Source organism: Poromitra crassiceps, assembly GCF_964638095.1.
Source record: "Poromitra crassiceps genome assembly, chromosome: 23".
NCBI classification, from domain to species: domain Eukaryota; kingdom Metazoa; phylum Chordata; class Actinopteri; order Beryciformes; family Melamphaidae; genus Poromitra; species Poromitra crassiceps.
In genome coordinates, this window is record NC_139639.1 from 8441312 (window position 1) to 8458527 (window position 17216).

The 17216-nt window shown below is 43.1% G+C and overlaps 1 protein-coding gene and 1 pseudogene across 2 annotated transcripts; one reads left to right on the top strand and one right to left on the bottom strand.

The window, feature by feature from the left end:
• Positions 1-4640: 4640 nt before the first annotated feature.
• LOC310797417 (myosin-7-like) lies at positions 4641-8514 on the top strand (the record flags this gene model as incomplete). The annotated part of the gene is made up of 4 exons (XM_083659785.1): positions 4641-4841; positions 7590-7733; positions 7993-8043; positions 8494-8514. 4 exons carry the CDS (start codon positions 4641-4643, stop codon positions 8512-8514), a joined length of 417 nt encoding a protein of 138 aa, XP_083515911.1.
• Positions 8515-9197: 683 nt separating this feature from the next.
• On the bottom strand, positions 9198-16529 carry LOC310797418 (fat storage-inducing transmembrane protein 1 pseudogene; annotated as a pseudogene). Its single transcript has 2 exons — positions 16351-16529; positions 9198-9870 (listed from the first exon to the last, which is right to left on the bottom strand). The product of its transcript is annotated as a fat storage-inducing transmembrane protein 1 pseudogene (transcript).
• Between the last annotated feature and the right edge of the window lie 687 nt (positions 16530-17216).

Sequence of the window (17216 nt, forward strand, 5' to 3'; positions counted from 1 at the left end):
AGGTCTGTACATCTGGCTCATGGTGCATGCACAATGCACATGTAGCCTACAGTATTTATGTTTTTGTTTCAACTACAAACATAAATAAAAGTCAACTTAAAACTATGTTGTAACTACCACACACAGCCTATAATATTATAGCCTGTTTATAAAAAATAAAAAAAAGATTAAATGCATTTTAAAAGATCGATACTGGGATTTATGTATCGGTACTTGTTCCTTCACATGAATATCGATTCAATATCGATATATTGATTTTTTTAACCCAGCCCTAATAATAAAGCAGCCAAGAGTCCAAACAGAGTTGAGTTTGTTCTGAATGTGGCCTCCAGCTGGTTGAAGCAGGACTACGTCTGGGTATCAAATCAACTTTACACTGGTAGAGGTGGAGCTTAGAGTTTGCTCATATCGGAGCACATATCTTATATTGCTTTATATGGCCTTAGTTGTTGGCTACATGCTGCAGATGACTGTAGCGTGTCCAGGGTCCAGGCAAGTGCATTAACAGCAGGTCATCATAGTCTGAGATGTGAACTTCCTCCAGTACTGAGACCAATTCATTAATTTCCCCCAAATACAAATGTGTAAAGATGGTAGTGTGACAGGATGGTCGTATCGAACCCTCTCAGGCCCACATTAAGACTTTTCTATTTGACCTTTGTGTTCTGCCTTATAGTTGTCTTTTTTGAGTTTGAAGTTTTCACATCCCCCCAGAATCAGCACAAAGCTCAGATAATGAGATATGCTACTCACTTAAGACTTATATACACTATAATATGGAATATAACTGTAGCCTATCAAACAAAAACAAAAGACAAAGAAGGGAACTTGAATTTGTACTTATTTTATTGAAAACAGCAGTGTAAAAGCGTAACAACGAAAACAAAAACTCAAAATAGAACATTGAACACGTCTTTGGTGTGTGGCGTGCTAGAAGTGATTTGACGCTTCCAGCTTCCTCTGTTCATAAGTAATGCCCATTCTTGTGGGCAGTGTCCATGCACGCACGCACGCACGCACACGCACACGCACACGCACACACACACACACACACACACACACACACACACACACACCTTGTGTATCTTATAATTGAAGGACTACAGCTTTATGGTTTTCTGTGTAAGGACGCTGCTTCAAAATGGCTTCAAATGTTTGAAAGGAAATGAAATATTAATTTGAGCTCATAACGCAAATTGTATCACACACACACACACACACACACACAAACACACACACACACACACACACACACACACACAGTCTTACACACTGGGGTACACATTTGCGCAACAATGATGTGTTCTGTCCTTCACAGTTCATATTGTAGAAACAATGTATTACATGTGGGGAAAACGATGAAATAAGAGCAGAGAGAATACGTGTGTTTGACAGTAAGTATTATTAATATAATAATATAGTAATGTATCATGTACTGAATGTAACCTTCAAAGTTGGGATCACTTCAGAGGTGCTATAGATAACATTCCTGGAATGTAGATGATGTAGCCAGGCGTGGTCTCCCACTGTTACAGTTTGCAGCAACTGCTCCTGAACAGCTGACAGGATTTTTGGCTGCACACAAATCTCAAGTGAATTCATGAATGTATTTACCCTGCAAGTTAATGTTTTATCTTTCTGATTTGTTTTGAACATGTCTGCCTCTCTCTGTCTCGTCTGTGTTGGTTGTATTTCATTGGTCCATAGGGCTGCATCATGCTACAGGCCATGACAGAGCTGTGAGCAGAGTGTCAGTAGTGGTTGATGACAGGAGGTCATCTGGCTCATACACACATCGTGCCTCGCTGTGCTAAGCAGCATACCATAATGAGGGGTTAATTTAGGGTTATCAGTTATCGCCCAGCCACTTAGCTCTGCTAGCAGTAGGGAAGGAGTGTCAGGACACATGGAATTCTCTATTTGGGTCAGAATTTACAACTAGAGACCACTTTTGGAGATTTATGAAGATTTGGGAAAACAAGCAAGATTGAATAAATAAATAAATAAATCTAAAAAGTCTGAAGAGTCTGATTGCAATTAAATTGCAATGATTCTTGTGAGTTTCCCTATATGCCAAGGTGCTGGAGAGGAGACTCCAGTCAAGATTGATTGTTGAGTGTATGATGTTTACTTGTTTCTGCTGTGTGTGGTTGCCATTTTTCCCTCTGCTGGCTGTGTGGTGCCAACACCTTCTACTGCTTCAGGGCAGGCTTCAGGCAAAAACGGCTCAATTTTTCTCACCCAGAAAGAAATCGTCCAGTCATAGCTAGGTGTCCACATTTACCTATGGAGGTAGATTGAATGAAAGAATGAATCAATGAATGAATGAATCAATTAATCAATCAATCAATCAATCAATCAATCAATCAATCAATTAATGAGAGCAAAAAAAAATAAAGTCAATGAATCTCAATGAAAAAAGGTTAATTTCTGACCCTTTTATTCATCTTGCTTCTGTACTCCAGTGAATGGAATCCCATCTGTCTCTTGTCTCCATCCTATCTTGAGAGAGAGAAGATATCAGCACAGGACATGACAGCAAACGTGTGGGAGAACAGAGATAGAGAGGCTGTGTGCTGTGAGTCACAGAGGAGTTATCTGACAGGAGGTTCCAAAATAATCACATGATAACGACCTGAGAGGTAGAGACAGTCAAGTGGAGAGGTTCAGCCAGACACCATGAGAGCCCTGCCACCTCTGAGTCTCAAGTGGCGCGAGTGACAGTGATGACCACACAGTGTGTGTGTGTGTGTGTGTGTGTGTGTGTGTGTGTGTGTGTGTGTGTGTGTGTGTGTGTGCATGTGCGTGTGTGTGTGTGAGGGGATGTCTGGATGCCATGTACCTGTTGGTGTGTCTGTATGTATGCCCCCCTGGCCTTGTAGGGCAGGACAGAAGATGCTTATATATTTGATGCCAGCCTGCCCAGCAGCTCTAGCAGCTGAGCTCCTTCTTCACCTGGTGTAAGTCTGCTAAACTAGCCTCCGGCTCCATCACCTGTCTGCTTGTGTTTTGCACTCACTGACTTATCTTTTTGCACAGTGTATCTTTGCATTGTCTAAAATGTAACAAATCAATGTGACAGGAGGTACAGAGTTGTTTCCACTTACGGTTCATTTAAAACCTAGCTGACAAGGAGAATGCTTAAATCTGAAATACTAGGAAGTAAAACAAGAGACCTGCTATCTCCATCAGTCACTCAGTGATTCTAACGGATGAGTGAGTTAAATCAGACGTTTTACTATAACCTTCATCTCTTACTTACAGTGCTCCCTCCCTGCCCACTGCAGCTGTACTGAACACACTGAAGTCTGAGTTGAAGCCATCGGTAAGTTCCAACAAGATTTTACAGTATCATATTATTCAGCTGTAATTATTTGGAGGGAATATTGCTGATGTGTTCTTATCTAGCACATGAAGACATATTAAAGGAGGATTTTGTTTGTTTGTTTTTTGGACTTATTTCCAGTTTTAAATGTGATTTTAAATCACCCTGAGAAGTTTGGTTTGATCAGCATCAGCAGAAACGATCATCAGCTTTGATTGCCAGCTAAAAATGAGGAATACGGGGGCGGGGCATGTGAAATCTTTATATTTACGTCCTATAAATTGCTTGTTTTCCGACGCAGCGGCTCATATCCTTATTACTGTATATCATACAGACGAGGAAATGAACCATGTATTACCTTGGTGCAGCTGGCTCCTCCTGCTCTGTTTGCTGTCCGTCACATTGGTAGATAGCAGCTCCCGTTCTACCGTTGCTCATTTTCTAATCCATTATGACGTTATTCCATAAGGGCGGCCATTGAATTCAAGTGAATCGTCAAACAGATAAATATCAGCAGTGTTTTACTATGTTAGCCTACATAACGGCTACAGAGCAAGTCACCTGGATGTGCTTCTTCTTCTTCTGTTCTGCTGTATTACCAAACAGAAGAAGAAGAAGAAGCAGCATCCAGGGCAGGTCATAGTTGACTTGCAGCCAGTTTGTTGTGTAGCCTAGCCTAGCCTAGCCTAGCCTAGCAGATATTTATCTGATTTCAAGATTATGGACGATTAATTTGAATTTGATGGTTGCACCGATTTATTTGAGCCGGTCTAGAATAAACGTCATTAGAATCTGAGGAGCGGGGGAAAACAGAGGACAGCTGAGCCAGGATGAACACACTGCGCCAAGGTAATAGATCGTTAATTTTCTCGTTGTCTGTATGATAGAATAAGGATATGAGCCGCTGCATTGGAAAATAAGCTATTCATAGGATGTAAATATAAGCATTTCACATGCCCCGTATTCCTCGTTTTTAGCTGGCAATCAAAGCTGATTATGGTTTCTGCTGATGGTAATCAAACCGAATCCAGGTGGTAAAAAAAACTGAATTCTTCTTTAAGGTCATATGGATCCTTGCAAAAGAAGCTTTAGAATAGATTTTAGATGTAGCTGGATTGATAAAAATCACACAAAATAACAACATAAAACGATGTTTTCCTATTTAGTTAATAACAATGATAAGAGGTCGTAAAACGATGTTTTCCCTCAGACCTTTAGTTTGCAAGACCCAAAATGGGTGGAGAAGTTGCGATATCGTAGAGACAGAGTGAAGCCCTAAACCTCCGTACTGTGTCTATGTCACCTCAGTGCAGCCATGGGCGATGCAGAGATGTCTGTGTTCGGGCTAGCTACCCCGTACCTGAGGAAGTCCGATAAAGAGCGGATGGAGGCCTCAACTCGTTTCTTCGACATGAAGAAGGAATGCTTCGTCCCCGACGCAGTGGAAGAGTTTGTGAAGGCATCGGTCACCAGCCGAGAGGGAGACACGGTCACTGTGGAGACACAGAATGGGAAGGTCAGGATTTACCATTTACAATTCAGACATATAGATTTCAGTGTTGACATCACATAACTGTTATGGCACCATCTTGAGGACCAATTTGAAACAACAAGATGCCCTGCACAATTGGAGCTAGAGTGAAACATTACTGTCAAACAAATACAAGATGAATATATCAAAAGCTATAAAATCACATCACTTACAGTTTGACATTGTGAGTGAGAGCAGAGGTCGCTCAATAATAATAAATAATAATACATTTATCTTATATAGCGCTTTTCTAAATACTCAAAGTCGCTTTACAGAAAACACAGAAATAAATACTTTAATTTAGAAACATTCATGAAAGGTGGAGACAGTAGGTAGAGTGGAGTGAGGTTAGGAGGAGAAGGCGAGGTTGAAGAGGTGGGTCTTGAGGGCCTGTTTGAAGGATGTTATGGAGTTAGATTGACGGATGTGGATGGGGAGAGTGTTCCAGAGGGTGGGTGCGGCAACTGAGAAGGCCCTGTCGCCCCAGGTCCGGAGCTTGGTCCTGGGGATCGTCAAGCAGTTGGTGTCTCCGGACCTGAGGCTACGGGTAGGGACGTGGCGGGGGAGGAGATCAGAGAGGTAGGGGGGGGCCAGGTTGTTGAGGGCTTTGTACGTGATGAGTATAATTTTGTAGTTAATCCTGTATTTGACTGGGAGCCAGTGGAGGTTATGGAGGACGGGAGTGATGTGGTCTCGGCGGCGGGTGGAGGTGAGGAGGCGGGCAGCGGAGTTCTGGACGTATTGGAGTTTGTTGATGATTTTGTGGGGGGAACCGTAGAGGATGCTATTGCAGTAATCGAGTCTGGATGTGATGAGGGCATGGATGAGAGTTTCAGCAGCGGGGAGGGATAGGGAGGGGCGGAGGCGGGCAATGTTCCGGAGGTGAAAGAAAGCAGTTTTGGTGATATGATTTGCATGGGGGAGGAGGGAGAGGGTGGGATCGAGGATGAGACCGAGATTGCGGACATGGGCGGAGGGGGTGATGATGGAGCCGTCGATGGTGAGAGAGAAGTTCTGAGCAGAGCGGGTGAGGGACTTTGGGCCAATGATAAGTATTTCGGATTTATTGCAGTTTAGTTTGAGAAAGTTCTTTTGCATCCAGGTTTTTATGTCGCTGAGGCAGGCAGAGAGGGTGGAGTGGGTGGCTGGGGTGATGGTTTTGGAGGACAGGTAGAGTTGAGTATCATCGGCATAGCAGTGGAAACGGAGGCCGTGATGGCGGAGGATCTGACCGAGGGGGAGGATGTAGAGGATGAAGAGTAGGGGACCGAGTACTGAACCTTGGGGGACACCGTCAGTGACTGGGGCAGTGGAGGATTTGCAGTTGTTGGTGGAGATGAATTGGTGACGGTCAGAGAGGTATGAGGTGAGCCAGGAGAGGACGGTGCCGGTGATGCCAATGGAGTGCTGGAGGCGGGAGAGGAGGATGGAGTGATTGATGGTGTCGAAGGCAGCGGTGAGGTCAAGGAGGATGAGGATGGTGAGGGAGCCGGAGTCTGCGGAGAGGAGAATGTCGTTGGTGATTTTGAGGAGGGCGGTTTCGGTGCTGTGCTGTGTGCGGAAGCCGGACTGGAATATTTCATACAGGTTGTTGGTGTCAAGGTGGGATTTGATCTGTGATGCGATGACTCGTTCAAGGATTTTTGATAGAAAGGGGAGGTTGGAGATAGGGCGGAAGTTACAACACAGTAACATCAATGGTTTGATGTTATACCCATTCAGTCATTTGTGGTAACTGGGTTACCAGGGTCAGTCTGTGTTGTAGTGGCAGCACACAGCATGTGACTTTGATTACCAGGGTCAGTCTGTCTTGTAGTGGGAGCACACAGCATGTGACTTTGATTACCAGGGTCAGTCTGTGTTGTAGTGGGAGGGTCAGTCTGTGTTGTAGTGGGAGGGTCAGTCTGTGTTGTAGTGGGAGGGTCAGTCTGTGTTGTAGTGGGAGGGTCAGTCTGTGTTGTAGTGGGAGGGTCAGTCTGTGTTGTAGTAGGAGGGTCAGTCTGTGTTGTAGTGGGAGGGTCAGTCTGTGTTGTAGTGGGAGGGTCAGTCTGTGTTGTAGTGGGAGGGTCAGTCTGTGTTGTAGTGGGAGGGTCAGTCTGTGTTGTAGTGGGAGGGTCAGTCTGTGTTGTAGTGGGAGGGTCAGTCTGTGTTGTAGTGGGAGGGTCAGTCTGTGTTGTAGGAGGGTCAGTCTGTGTTGTAGTGGGAGGGTCAGTCTGTGTTGTAGTGGGAGGGTCAGTCTGTGTTGTAGTGGGAGGGTCAGTCTGTGTTGTAGTGGGAGGGTCAGTCTGTGTTGTAGTGGCAGCACACAGCATGTGGCTTTGGGTGTCTGTGTTTGAGTCCTTGTCTGGATGGAAGTGTTAATCTAGGTGTAAATCTCTGTGTGTGATTTCAACCGTGTATCCTTGAGCGAGTCTGACTGTGAGTCTAAGTGGGCACCAGAGTATGGGTGCAATTAAAGAGTCTCCAGTCAGTACATTCAACAGATGAGTGATGAAATGAGGCATTGGCGCCATCTAGCTATAAAAAAAAATATCTGGCACACTTTGTAACATTGGAGAAGCAATGTTGACAGCGTTAATAAGGTAACGCATGCAGGTAAAAATCAAATTACGTTATAATCATACATGGGACCATTACGCAGTAAACTCTGTTGAGTATGAAAAACAAACAGTTTGTTTGAAAGTTGAAACAGGAAACACTATTGGTTGTTGTGATGAACAAATTTGTCCCTAGACGGTGACGGTCAAAGAGGCCCTGATTCTGCAACAGAATCCTCCCAAATTTGACAAGATTGAGGACATGGCGATGCTGACCTTCCTTCATGAGCCCGCTGTGCTGTTCAACCTCAAAGAGCGTTACGCAGCATGGATGATCTATGTGAGTACAATGTAGTAAAATATGCAATATTTAAAAAGAAAAGAAAATAAACTACACCAGGAGCTCCAGTGGTGTGCGGATCCATTATTTATCTTCTACAAGCCATCAAATAACAATAATGATCGTTTTAAACTATTCATCGACACTATCGATTGCTGCTACTGAAATAATGAGAAATGTACCTGCCCCTGTATCTTATTGCCCCTGTATCTTATTGCCCCTGCTGTACTTTGCATGGTTTGCTTTCTGTGCTTCTCAGACCTACTCTGGGCTGTTCTGTGTGACGATCAACCCCTACAAGTGGCTGCCAGTCTATATATTATATATCCTGCCCTGGAGACGTTTTCTCAATAAAACTGATTTAGGAGGAAAATGGCCTTCAGTCTGCATTTCTTATTACTGGAAAGTGGCAGGCAGTTTAAATAACGTGTTGACTAGTGTTTAAATAACGTGTTGATTGGTGTTTAAATAACGTGCTGACTAGTGTTTAAATAACGTGTTGACTAGTGTTTAAATAACGTGTTGGCTAGTGTTTAAATAACGTGCTGACTAGTGTTTAAATAACGTGCTGACTAGTGTTTAAATAACGTGTTGACTAGTGTTTAAATAACGTGTTGACTAGTGTTTAAATAATGTGTTGACTAGTGTTTAAATAACGTGTTGACTGGTGTTGAGAATTTCAGGCACCACCAAGTTATGAAGAATGTTGATTAGCCACATGTTCTTCTCAAAGGGGCAGCATCTTTTGAAATGTCTCCAGGTGGTGTCGCTCAAACTCTGATCAGGCTCATAGAAGACACTGACAGAGAGACATGGATGTGTTCATGCATCAGCCATACTGTTTGTCCATCTTATTCTTTTACTTCTCCTTCATGTTTCCCATCAAAGTATTGGACTGCGATCATTTTTCATCAGTCTTTCAAACATTGACCTTATCTGTTAAATAACTGTCCATCTTTGTATCTTTTAAATCTGTCGGATGCCAGTATTCCTCGATTAACAGTGTTTCTGGAATTCTCCAGCCTGGGTTCTTCTTGAGATATTTAGTCTCTAGGTCTACTACATCTTTCAAACCTGTCTCGTCATGTGGACAACCAGCAGAAACACCTGCCACTGAGTAAAACCTTGGAGGACTAAGAGCATGGGTAAACAATGTTATGATGCACAGATGAATTTGTGAAAGTCCACCCGTCTCTGTCCATTTGTTCAACAAAAGGTGACTGCTGTGAACATAAGCATTTAATCAATTCTTACACACTGTGTGCCTAGTTGAAGACAAATTGAAAACTGCAAAACTTCACACATCTTGATGGCATCTTAGACTTCTTGATGGCATCTTAACCAATGAAGGAAAATATGTCCTCAGTTCATCTTTGTAATAGTTTTATTAGATCCATCATTGTATCTGAGTAAAACGCTCCTATATTGCATCTCCATTGATTTCTGTGATCCGTTCAGTTCATGTCACTGATCTCGGCTCGCCTCCCCATCCCCCTCGGTTCCGGTGCCGCTCTTGGTGTTGAGCAGCCCCAGTCCGGGACGACCGGGGCAGTACCAGCTGGCACCCAGCCGGTAAAAGCCCTGGTACAGGCCCCTCCAGCTGAGGCACCCCAGAGCGCCCCCTAGCAGCTGTGTGGGGAACTGAGGGAAGTAAGCCAAGAGACAGAGCAGCAGAAACACCCAGAGGCCCAGCAAGAGGACGCAGAACAGGAAGAGGATGCGGAGAGGGGCGTCCGCCGTCCCGCCCAGACTCAGGTACGGGCCGAACACGGCCGTCTCCTCGGCCAGCAGCAGGCAGCAGAGACAGAGGAGGAAGACGTCTTGTGAGACCTCGTAGCCCCTCCACAGCATCCCGGCCCTCAGGCACTCGGACTTGCTGTCGCCTTCCCGCAGCAGCAGGAGAGACTGGCCGCCGGCGTCCTCCAGGGGGGCGGCTAACGGTTCGTAGCAGCATCCCGTGGCGTTCTCCATCAGGTCCAGGAGCCGGCGGAAAGCCAGCCACAGCCCGCCGGCCGCCCCGAGCCGGGAGAGGTGACGCAGGGAGAGGGAGATGGAGCGACGGATAGAGAAGGAGAGGAGGAAGACGAAGGAGCCCACGAAGAGGCACGTCCAGCCCCAGCCCGAGCGCAGGTGTAGGAGAGGAGGGTAGAGGAGAAAAGATGACAGAACAGTTAGGCCATGTTCACATTACAGGCAAATCCGATTTGCTGCTGAAGTCATTAAAGGAACACTCCGACCATTTTCAACCAGCTTTGTATCATTAGTAGTCAGAAAACTGTAAACAGTTTTGAAGTCTGTCATTTAATTTGACAGTTATTGAGTGTTAAATTGTGGACCAGTGACATCACTGGTCCACACTAACTCAAATTAATAACTCAGTAACTCAAATCAACTCTCAATAACTGTCAAACATTCTGTCATTCATCTAGTTTGACAGTTATTGAGAGTTGATTTGAGTTAATGAGTTATTCATTTGAGTTAGTGTGGACCAGTGATGTCACTGGTCCACACTAACTCAAATTAGCGGGATCTCGTGTTCAACTTTTTTTTAACCAAATTCTGTTTTTTCTCTCTCTCTCTATCACTCTGCCTAGGTCTCTCGCCCACAGGAAACCCAGGGTAAAAAAGTTAAATCGCTGCTGTAAAACATCATGAATCTGATGTGTGTGTGCGTGTGGGGGGAGGATCTCTGAACTGTGCAGTTGAACAGTTCAGAACCAGCTCAGAAAGTCCCTGAAAACGTGTAATGGTAGAAAAAAAAGAACATGCAGCTAATCTTTTATGTATAATAAATAACATCAATTGATAAACTAAGTTAAAATCATACTAAGGTCAGGTGGTTGACATGCAAACTTTGTTTATTTTGCACTACTTTAATCTTAAACATCTTTTTGGGGTATATTATGCTTTATTGACAGATGTAAAGTGTGAGAGAGAGACAGAAGGGTGAGGGAGAGAAAGAGAGAGAGTAGAACACGCAGCAAATGCACAGGCCGGATTTGAACCGGGTCACTGCAGAAAAGACTGAGCCTTACATGGTACACACTCAACTCACTGAGCCACCGAGGAACCCCTGCTAGGTGTCATTTTAAATGTATTACTTCATTCAACAGCCAATCAGTAAACAAATCCTCAAACAAACTGCTAGCTGATGTAGGAGTCTAGTCAGTCTCTGACTCTAGCTCAGTCAGATAAACAGCTTCTCACTCGTTCAATTCCAACCTACTTCCCTCTTTATGCTCTGTGTTGTTGTCAGTCTGAACACAGTGTGTAGAATTCAGAAAATGATCTCCAAACAGCTCATACCTCAGCAGGTTGAGTCCCTGTGTCTGTGTTGCTACCTGACAGGTGGATTGTTGGGTTGATTCCTGATGGAGGTGACATATTACAGCACCGCCTGTATATTTTACGTCACCAGCTGTTTACGCCTAACGGCCCACTTTAATATGCTCAAATTAATTAGAAGTTTAATAAAAACTAAAAGAAGATTGTTATGCCTATTTCCACTTTTATTCAAATACAAATAAATTATGGATGGAAGACAAAAAAGCACAAGTTAAAGGAAAATAACAAAGAATGTGATGAAAGCACCTGACTTTAGTGTAAATATAATTTCACTTAATTTATTATTTAGTGTTATTATAAAATATATATATGATTATCTGCACTGTCCTTGGAGCTGGAATAGCCGTATGCATGTTAAAAATTCAATACTTTTTTTCTACCATTACAGGTTTTCAGGGACTTTCTGAACTGATTCTGATAAACTACACAGTTCAGATCCCCCCCCCCCCCACACACACACACACACACACACACACACATCAGATTTATGTTTTACAGCAGAGATTTAACTTTTTTACCCTGGGTTTCCTGTGGGCGAGAGACATAGGCAGAGTGATAGAGAGAGCGAGAAAAAACAGAATTTGGTTAAAAAAAGTTCAACCTGCCTCTGCCTGTGTCACACACAGGTTGAACTTTTTACAGCGGGATCTCGTGTTCAACTTTTTTTTAACCAAATTCAGTTTTTTCTCTCTCTCTCTATCACTCTGCCTAGGTCTCTCGCCCACAGGAAACCCAGGGTAAAAAAGTTAAATCGCTGCTGTAAAACATCATGAATCTGATGTTTGTGTGCGTGTGTGTGGGGGGGGGGGGATCTCTGAATTGTGCAGTTGAACAGTTCAGAACCAGCTCAGAAAGTCCCTGAAAACTTGTAATGGTAGAAAAAAAATAACATGCAGATAATCTTTTATGTATAATAAATAACATCAATTGATAAACTAAGTTAAAATCATACTAAAGTCAGGTGGTTTCATGACATGCAATCTTTCTTTATTTTACACTAGTTTTATCTTAAAGATCTTTTTGGGGTATATTATGCTTTATTGACAGATGTAAAGTGTGAGAGAGACACAGAAGGGTGAGGGAGAGAAAGAGAGAGAGTAGAACACGCAGCAAATGATCACAGGCCGGATTTGAACCGGGGTCACTGCAGAAAAGACTGAGCCTGACATGGTACACATTCAACTCACTGAGCCACCAAGGAACCCCTGTTAGGTGTCATTTTAAATGTATTACTTCATTCAACAGCCAATCAGTAAACAAATCCTCAAACAAACTGTTAGCTGATGTAGGAGTCTAGTCAGTCTCTGACTCTAGCTCAGTCAGATAAACAGCTTCTCACTCGTTCAATTCAACCGTTACCTACTTCCCTCTTTATGCTCTGTGTTGTTGTCAGTCTGAACACAGTGTGTAGAATTCAGAAGATGAACTCCAAACAGCTCATAGCTCAGCAGGTTGAGTCCCTGTGTCTGTGTTGCTACCTGACAGGTGGATTATTGGTTTGATTCCCGATGGAGGAGACATATTACAGCACCGCCCGTATATTTTACGTCACCAGCTGTTTACGCCTAGCGGCCCACTTTAATATGCTCAAATGAACTAGAAGTGTAATAAAAACTAAAAGAAGATTGTTATGCCTATTTCCACTTTTATTCAAATACAAATAAATTATGGATGGAAGACAAAAAAGCACCAGTTAAAGGAAAATAACATAAAGAATGTGATGAAAGCACCTGACTTTAGTGTAAATATAATTTAACTTAATTTATTATTTAGTGTTATTATAAAAATAAAAAAAATTATTATCTGCACTGTCCTTGGAGCTGGAATAGCCTTATGCATGTTAGAAATTCAATATTTTTTTCTACCATTAAAGGTTTTCAGGGACTTTCTGAACTGGTTCTGATAAACTGCACAGTTCAGAGACTGTGTCTCTGTGTGTGTGTGTGTGTGTGTGTGTGTGTGTGTGCGCGTGTGTGTGTGTGCGTGTGTGCGTGTGTGTGTCTGTGTGTGTGTGTGTGTGTGTGTGTGTATCTGTGCGTGCGTCTCCAGACAGTTCAATGCTGCTCCCCTTTTTACTCATTGTTCATGTGATGACTTTTAATGGCAACAAATTCTGCTGGCTAAGAAAACACATTTGACACAATCTGCGTAGTGTAGTAGTGTAGTAGTGTAGTAGTGTAGTAGTGTAGTAGTGTAGTATGTGTAGTAGTGTAGTAGTGTAGTAGTGTAGTAGTGTAGTAGTGTAGTAGTGTAGTAGTGTAGTATGTGTAGTAGTGTAGTAGTGTAGCAGTGTAGCAGTGTAGTAGTGTAGTAGTGTAGTAGTGTAGTAGTGTAGTAGTGTAGTAGTGTAGTAGTGTAGTATGTGTAGCAGTGTAGTAGTGTAGTAGTGTAGTAGTGTAGTAGTGTAGTATGTGTAGCAGTGTAGCAGTGTAGTAGTGTAGTAGTGTAGCAGTGTAGTAGTGTAGTAGTGTAGTATGTGTAGCAGTGTAGTAGTGTAGTAGTGTAGTATGTGTAGCAGTGGAGGAAAATCAAAGTGACATCCTGACTGTGTGAAGTTTACATTTGGAAGTTGAGATTTTCCCCAAACATTTTTGTAATCCATTCTGAGCCTATGTGATTTGTTTTAAAAAAAATACATTACAGTCTCAAACCTAGCTTGGTTTCGCTGGAACATCACTGATGACATCATGACATCATCAGTGACATCACAATTGCTCGAGTGACCATGACATCATCGAGTGCTCGAGTGACATCACTGATGATGTCATAGACATTGTGACATCATCATCAGCGACATCATTACTGACCAAAATCAAAAGAATCCATTGGCAAAGACCACAGAATCGTGTTTTTTTTTTTTTTCATTGAATTTATTTTGTTAGTTAAATTTCTATAGCAGGTGAGGGAACACAACGGTCATCTTGAGCATAGTTTTCAGAAGTCACAGTGTTTTAGACATTTTGACAAAAAGACAATGAAGGAGTTTGGGCCAAGAGGAAAGGTCAAAACACACCTTCTCCTTCATGCTCCTCCAAGTGCACCATTCACTCCAAAAACTAAACCCCTCCCTGCCCGTCCCACAACCCCCCTCTCCAAAATGCAAACAGAACAAAACAAAAGAACAAACTCTGCAACAAATAGATATATTTATATATAATATATATTTACTCTTTAAAAATAGAACTTCAGTCTAGTGACTAACATCTGTACAAACTACAAAAATAAAAATGTAATATAAATAATTTATATGGCATGACATTAACAATTTGTTTGAAATAAACTACAAAACCGATGCAGGCGCCCCCTCTCTGCCCCTCCGTGCCACTGTCCTGTCCTGTAAATGCTGCTTTGCTCTTGTTTTGTTGTATTCTTCAACACTGCTTAACATTTCTCTCATGTCTCATTTACAAAAGAAACCAAAAGCTGCCACTTAAGGAAAAACAAAAAACACAAACACAAAAGTAAACAAACAAACACAAAAGTAAACAAACAAACAAAAGTAATAGAAAACAAACAAAGGAAAGATCTGGAAGGTTTTCCCTGCATTTTAACCTGGCAGTGATGTGACCAATACTGAGGCAAAAGGAAAGAGAAAGACAGGAACAACAGAGAATGTAAGGTGGATTATATGAGCTGCATACTGACAAGAAGAGTGAGACATGAAAAAGTGAAAGGAGGCAAGCTGAAGCACTAAAAGTGAAGCTGTGTGATGTCATCGATGCACAAACGACCTTGTCAATAATTGCATCATAAAGCAGCAGCAAGGAAACAAAAAGAGAAACAAAACAAAACAAAACAAAAACAAACAAACAAAAGAAAAGAAAAGAAAAGAAAAGAAAAAACCCTCCCTTTGCATTGGATTGGATCATTCCCTTTGAAAACACACTGGGCTGAACGACACTATGAACGTCACCCAATGTAGAGCTTCAAAAAACTGCAGAAGAAAAACACAAACCTCATCATCACAGCTCCTTCAAGTAATAAAAAACTGCAGAGGACATTGAAGACAATTCCGACAACGATATCATAATTATGACATCTGATTTAGCTGAGGTGCTGTGACACTCTGTGAGCCAGAGAGCCTCTGCCGGCAAGATGGCCGACTGCTGACACATTGAAATATCACTAACAAACTGACGATGGCAGCATCTGAACATGCTGCGCGGACTGGACAAGACAACAATATGGCGTAAACAAAATGGCATATTGACCCCCAAGCTTCAACATAATACTGTGCTCTGAGCGCTGTGATGACCAGATACATGATGAAGGCACAACGGTTAGTGTGAAGAAAACACTGCGTACTACTGCGTATTCCTCGGCTTGCTCGTGTTTTTTTACAGTGCAAAACGCTGACAGAGAAAGTGTGTGTGTATATCTCGAATACAACAGAGTGTGTGCGAGACGCAGCTCTCACTGGCAGTGTAACAGCTTGTACATGGTTTGAACTTCTGAAGTATAGTGACTTGACTGGAGGGGAGGGGGTACTGCATCTTAAGTAACGTTACACATTTGTTGGTGAAACGCAACGTTCCAAGTTAGCTTGGTTTCACGCTTTTAATTTGAAGGCCGAAACGGGAAATGGTTTGAGTAGATTGAATTGACACTGGTCGCGATAATTTTTTTGGGATGATGGCGAAGGCTATGCGAAGGCATAACCCGCCCCTCTCTGCCTCTGATTGGCCTAGCGTCAAACTTCCATCCAAACACATGACCACAGACTGTAGTAAGAGATGTAATGCAGGATAGCCAAGCGAATGTGTTTGGATGGAAGTTTGACGCGAGGCCAATCAGAGGCAGAGAGGGGCGGGTTATGCCTTCGTATAGCCTTCACCATCATCCAAAAAAAAACATTGCACACTGGTCTGCCAATTCTATCATTTCACACGTACCATTTCCCTTCTTCACCTTCAAATTAAAAGTGTAACAATGACACGTTTGCCTGTGAAGCCTCGACCTGTTTGGATTATAATAACGTTAGAGAAAACAGCCATGCAGTTTTATACTAATTTATTGCCAAATGCTTTGGGAAACCACTTCATCAAGCTTGGTCAGAAAAGGTCTATTCAATGGAAACAGCACCAGTGCGACCTGTCGGTGCGATGCTACCTTCAAGAATGAGGACGTCTGAAACAAGTTATTTTTTAATCACCTATATTAAAATGAGATACCTAATTAAACAATCATCTAGTTAGGTAACTAGATGATATTAAGCTTCCTTGCATTACAGACACAACCTTTGTCTCAGGAAGTAAACAGGAAGTAGCCTCACCTGTAGAGGAAGTGGGTCCTCTTGGCAAAGATGCTGTACTGGGACACCCAGAGGCTTAGTGCCGGCCCAAACACCACCAACGCCGACAGCAACAGGTGGAAGTGGCGCCGGAACGCGGTGTGACCCAGGAGCCGGGCCGCCAGGTCCGTCACCACCACCAGCATTGTGTTGAGGAACATCTGGACCCAGAACCACCACTGATGCGATCTGGACTCAACTTCTCTGAGACAGAGTCAATGAAAATAGACTGCTGTTGGCTCTGAATGCAGCAGTGTGCCGTGTTTCATGTGAAGAAGCTGTAATCCACTGTAGAAGGTACTTGAAATGGCCGTTCTAGCTGTGGATGATGTTTCCTGCATGAGACAATTCAGCATACACTTAGAATCCTAGAGACACGGCGTCAGTACCGAGCAAAAGACAACCGCTCTAGACACACTCCAGTCCTTTTGAAGACTGGGCTGCGTTGCTGGAATGTAAGGGGGAAAAATGGGGTCCTGAAATTATTTGACCGAAATCCAGATCTGCTGACTGCGTGGAGAAAATGGGTGAAGTCCACTGCGGTCATTCAGTTAGCTGCTAGCTGTTAGCTGCTAGAGTAGAGTGTGCATGGCATGAAGGAAGTGACAGCTGGCTTCACGCATTCCACAGACTTCAGGAGTCACAAATGTGCACACTGTAAAATCCCCACAGCCAGATTCCTCTTCCAATGTGTCGGTGGAGCCAAGCTCCAGTAGATCTAGTATCTGCTTGTGTCAGTGCAGCACAGCTCCAGTAGATCTAGTATCTGCTTGGTGTATGTTTAGTTCAAGCTCGATATCCAAGATTCATCAAACATCCAATCCCTTCTGCTCGTTGCTGGGTTAAGG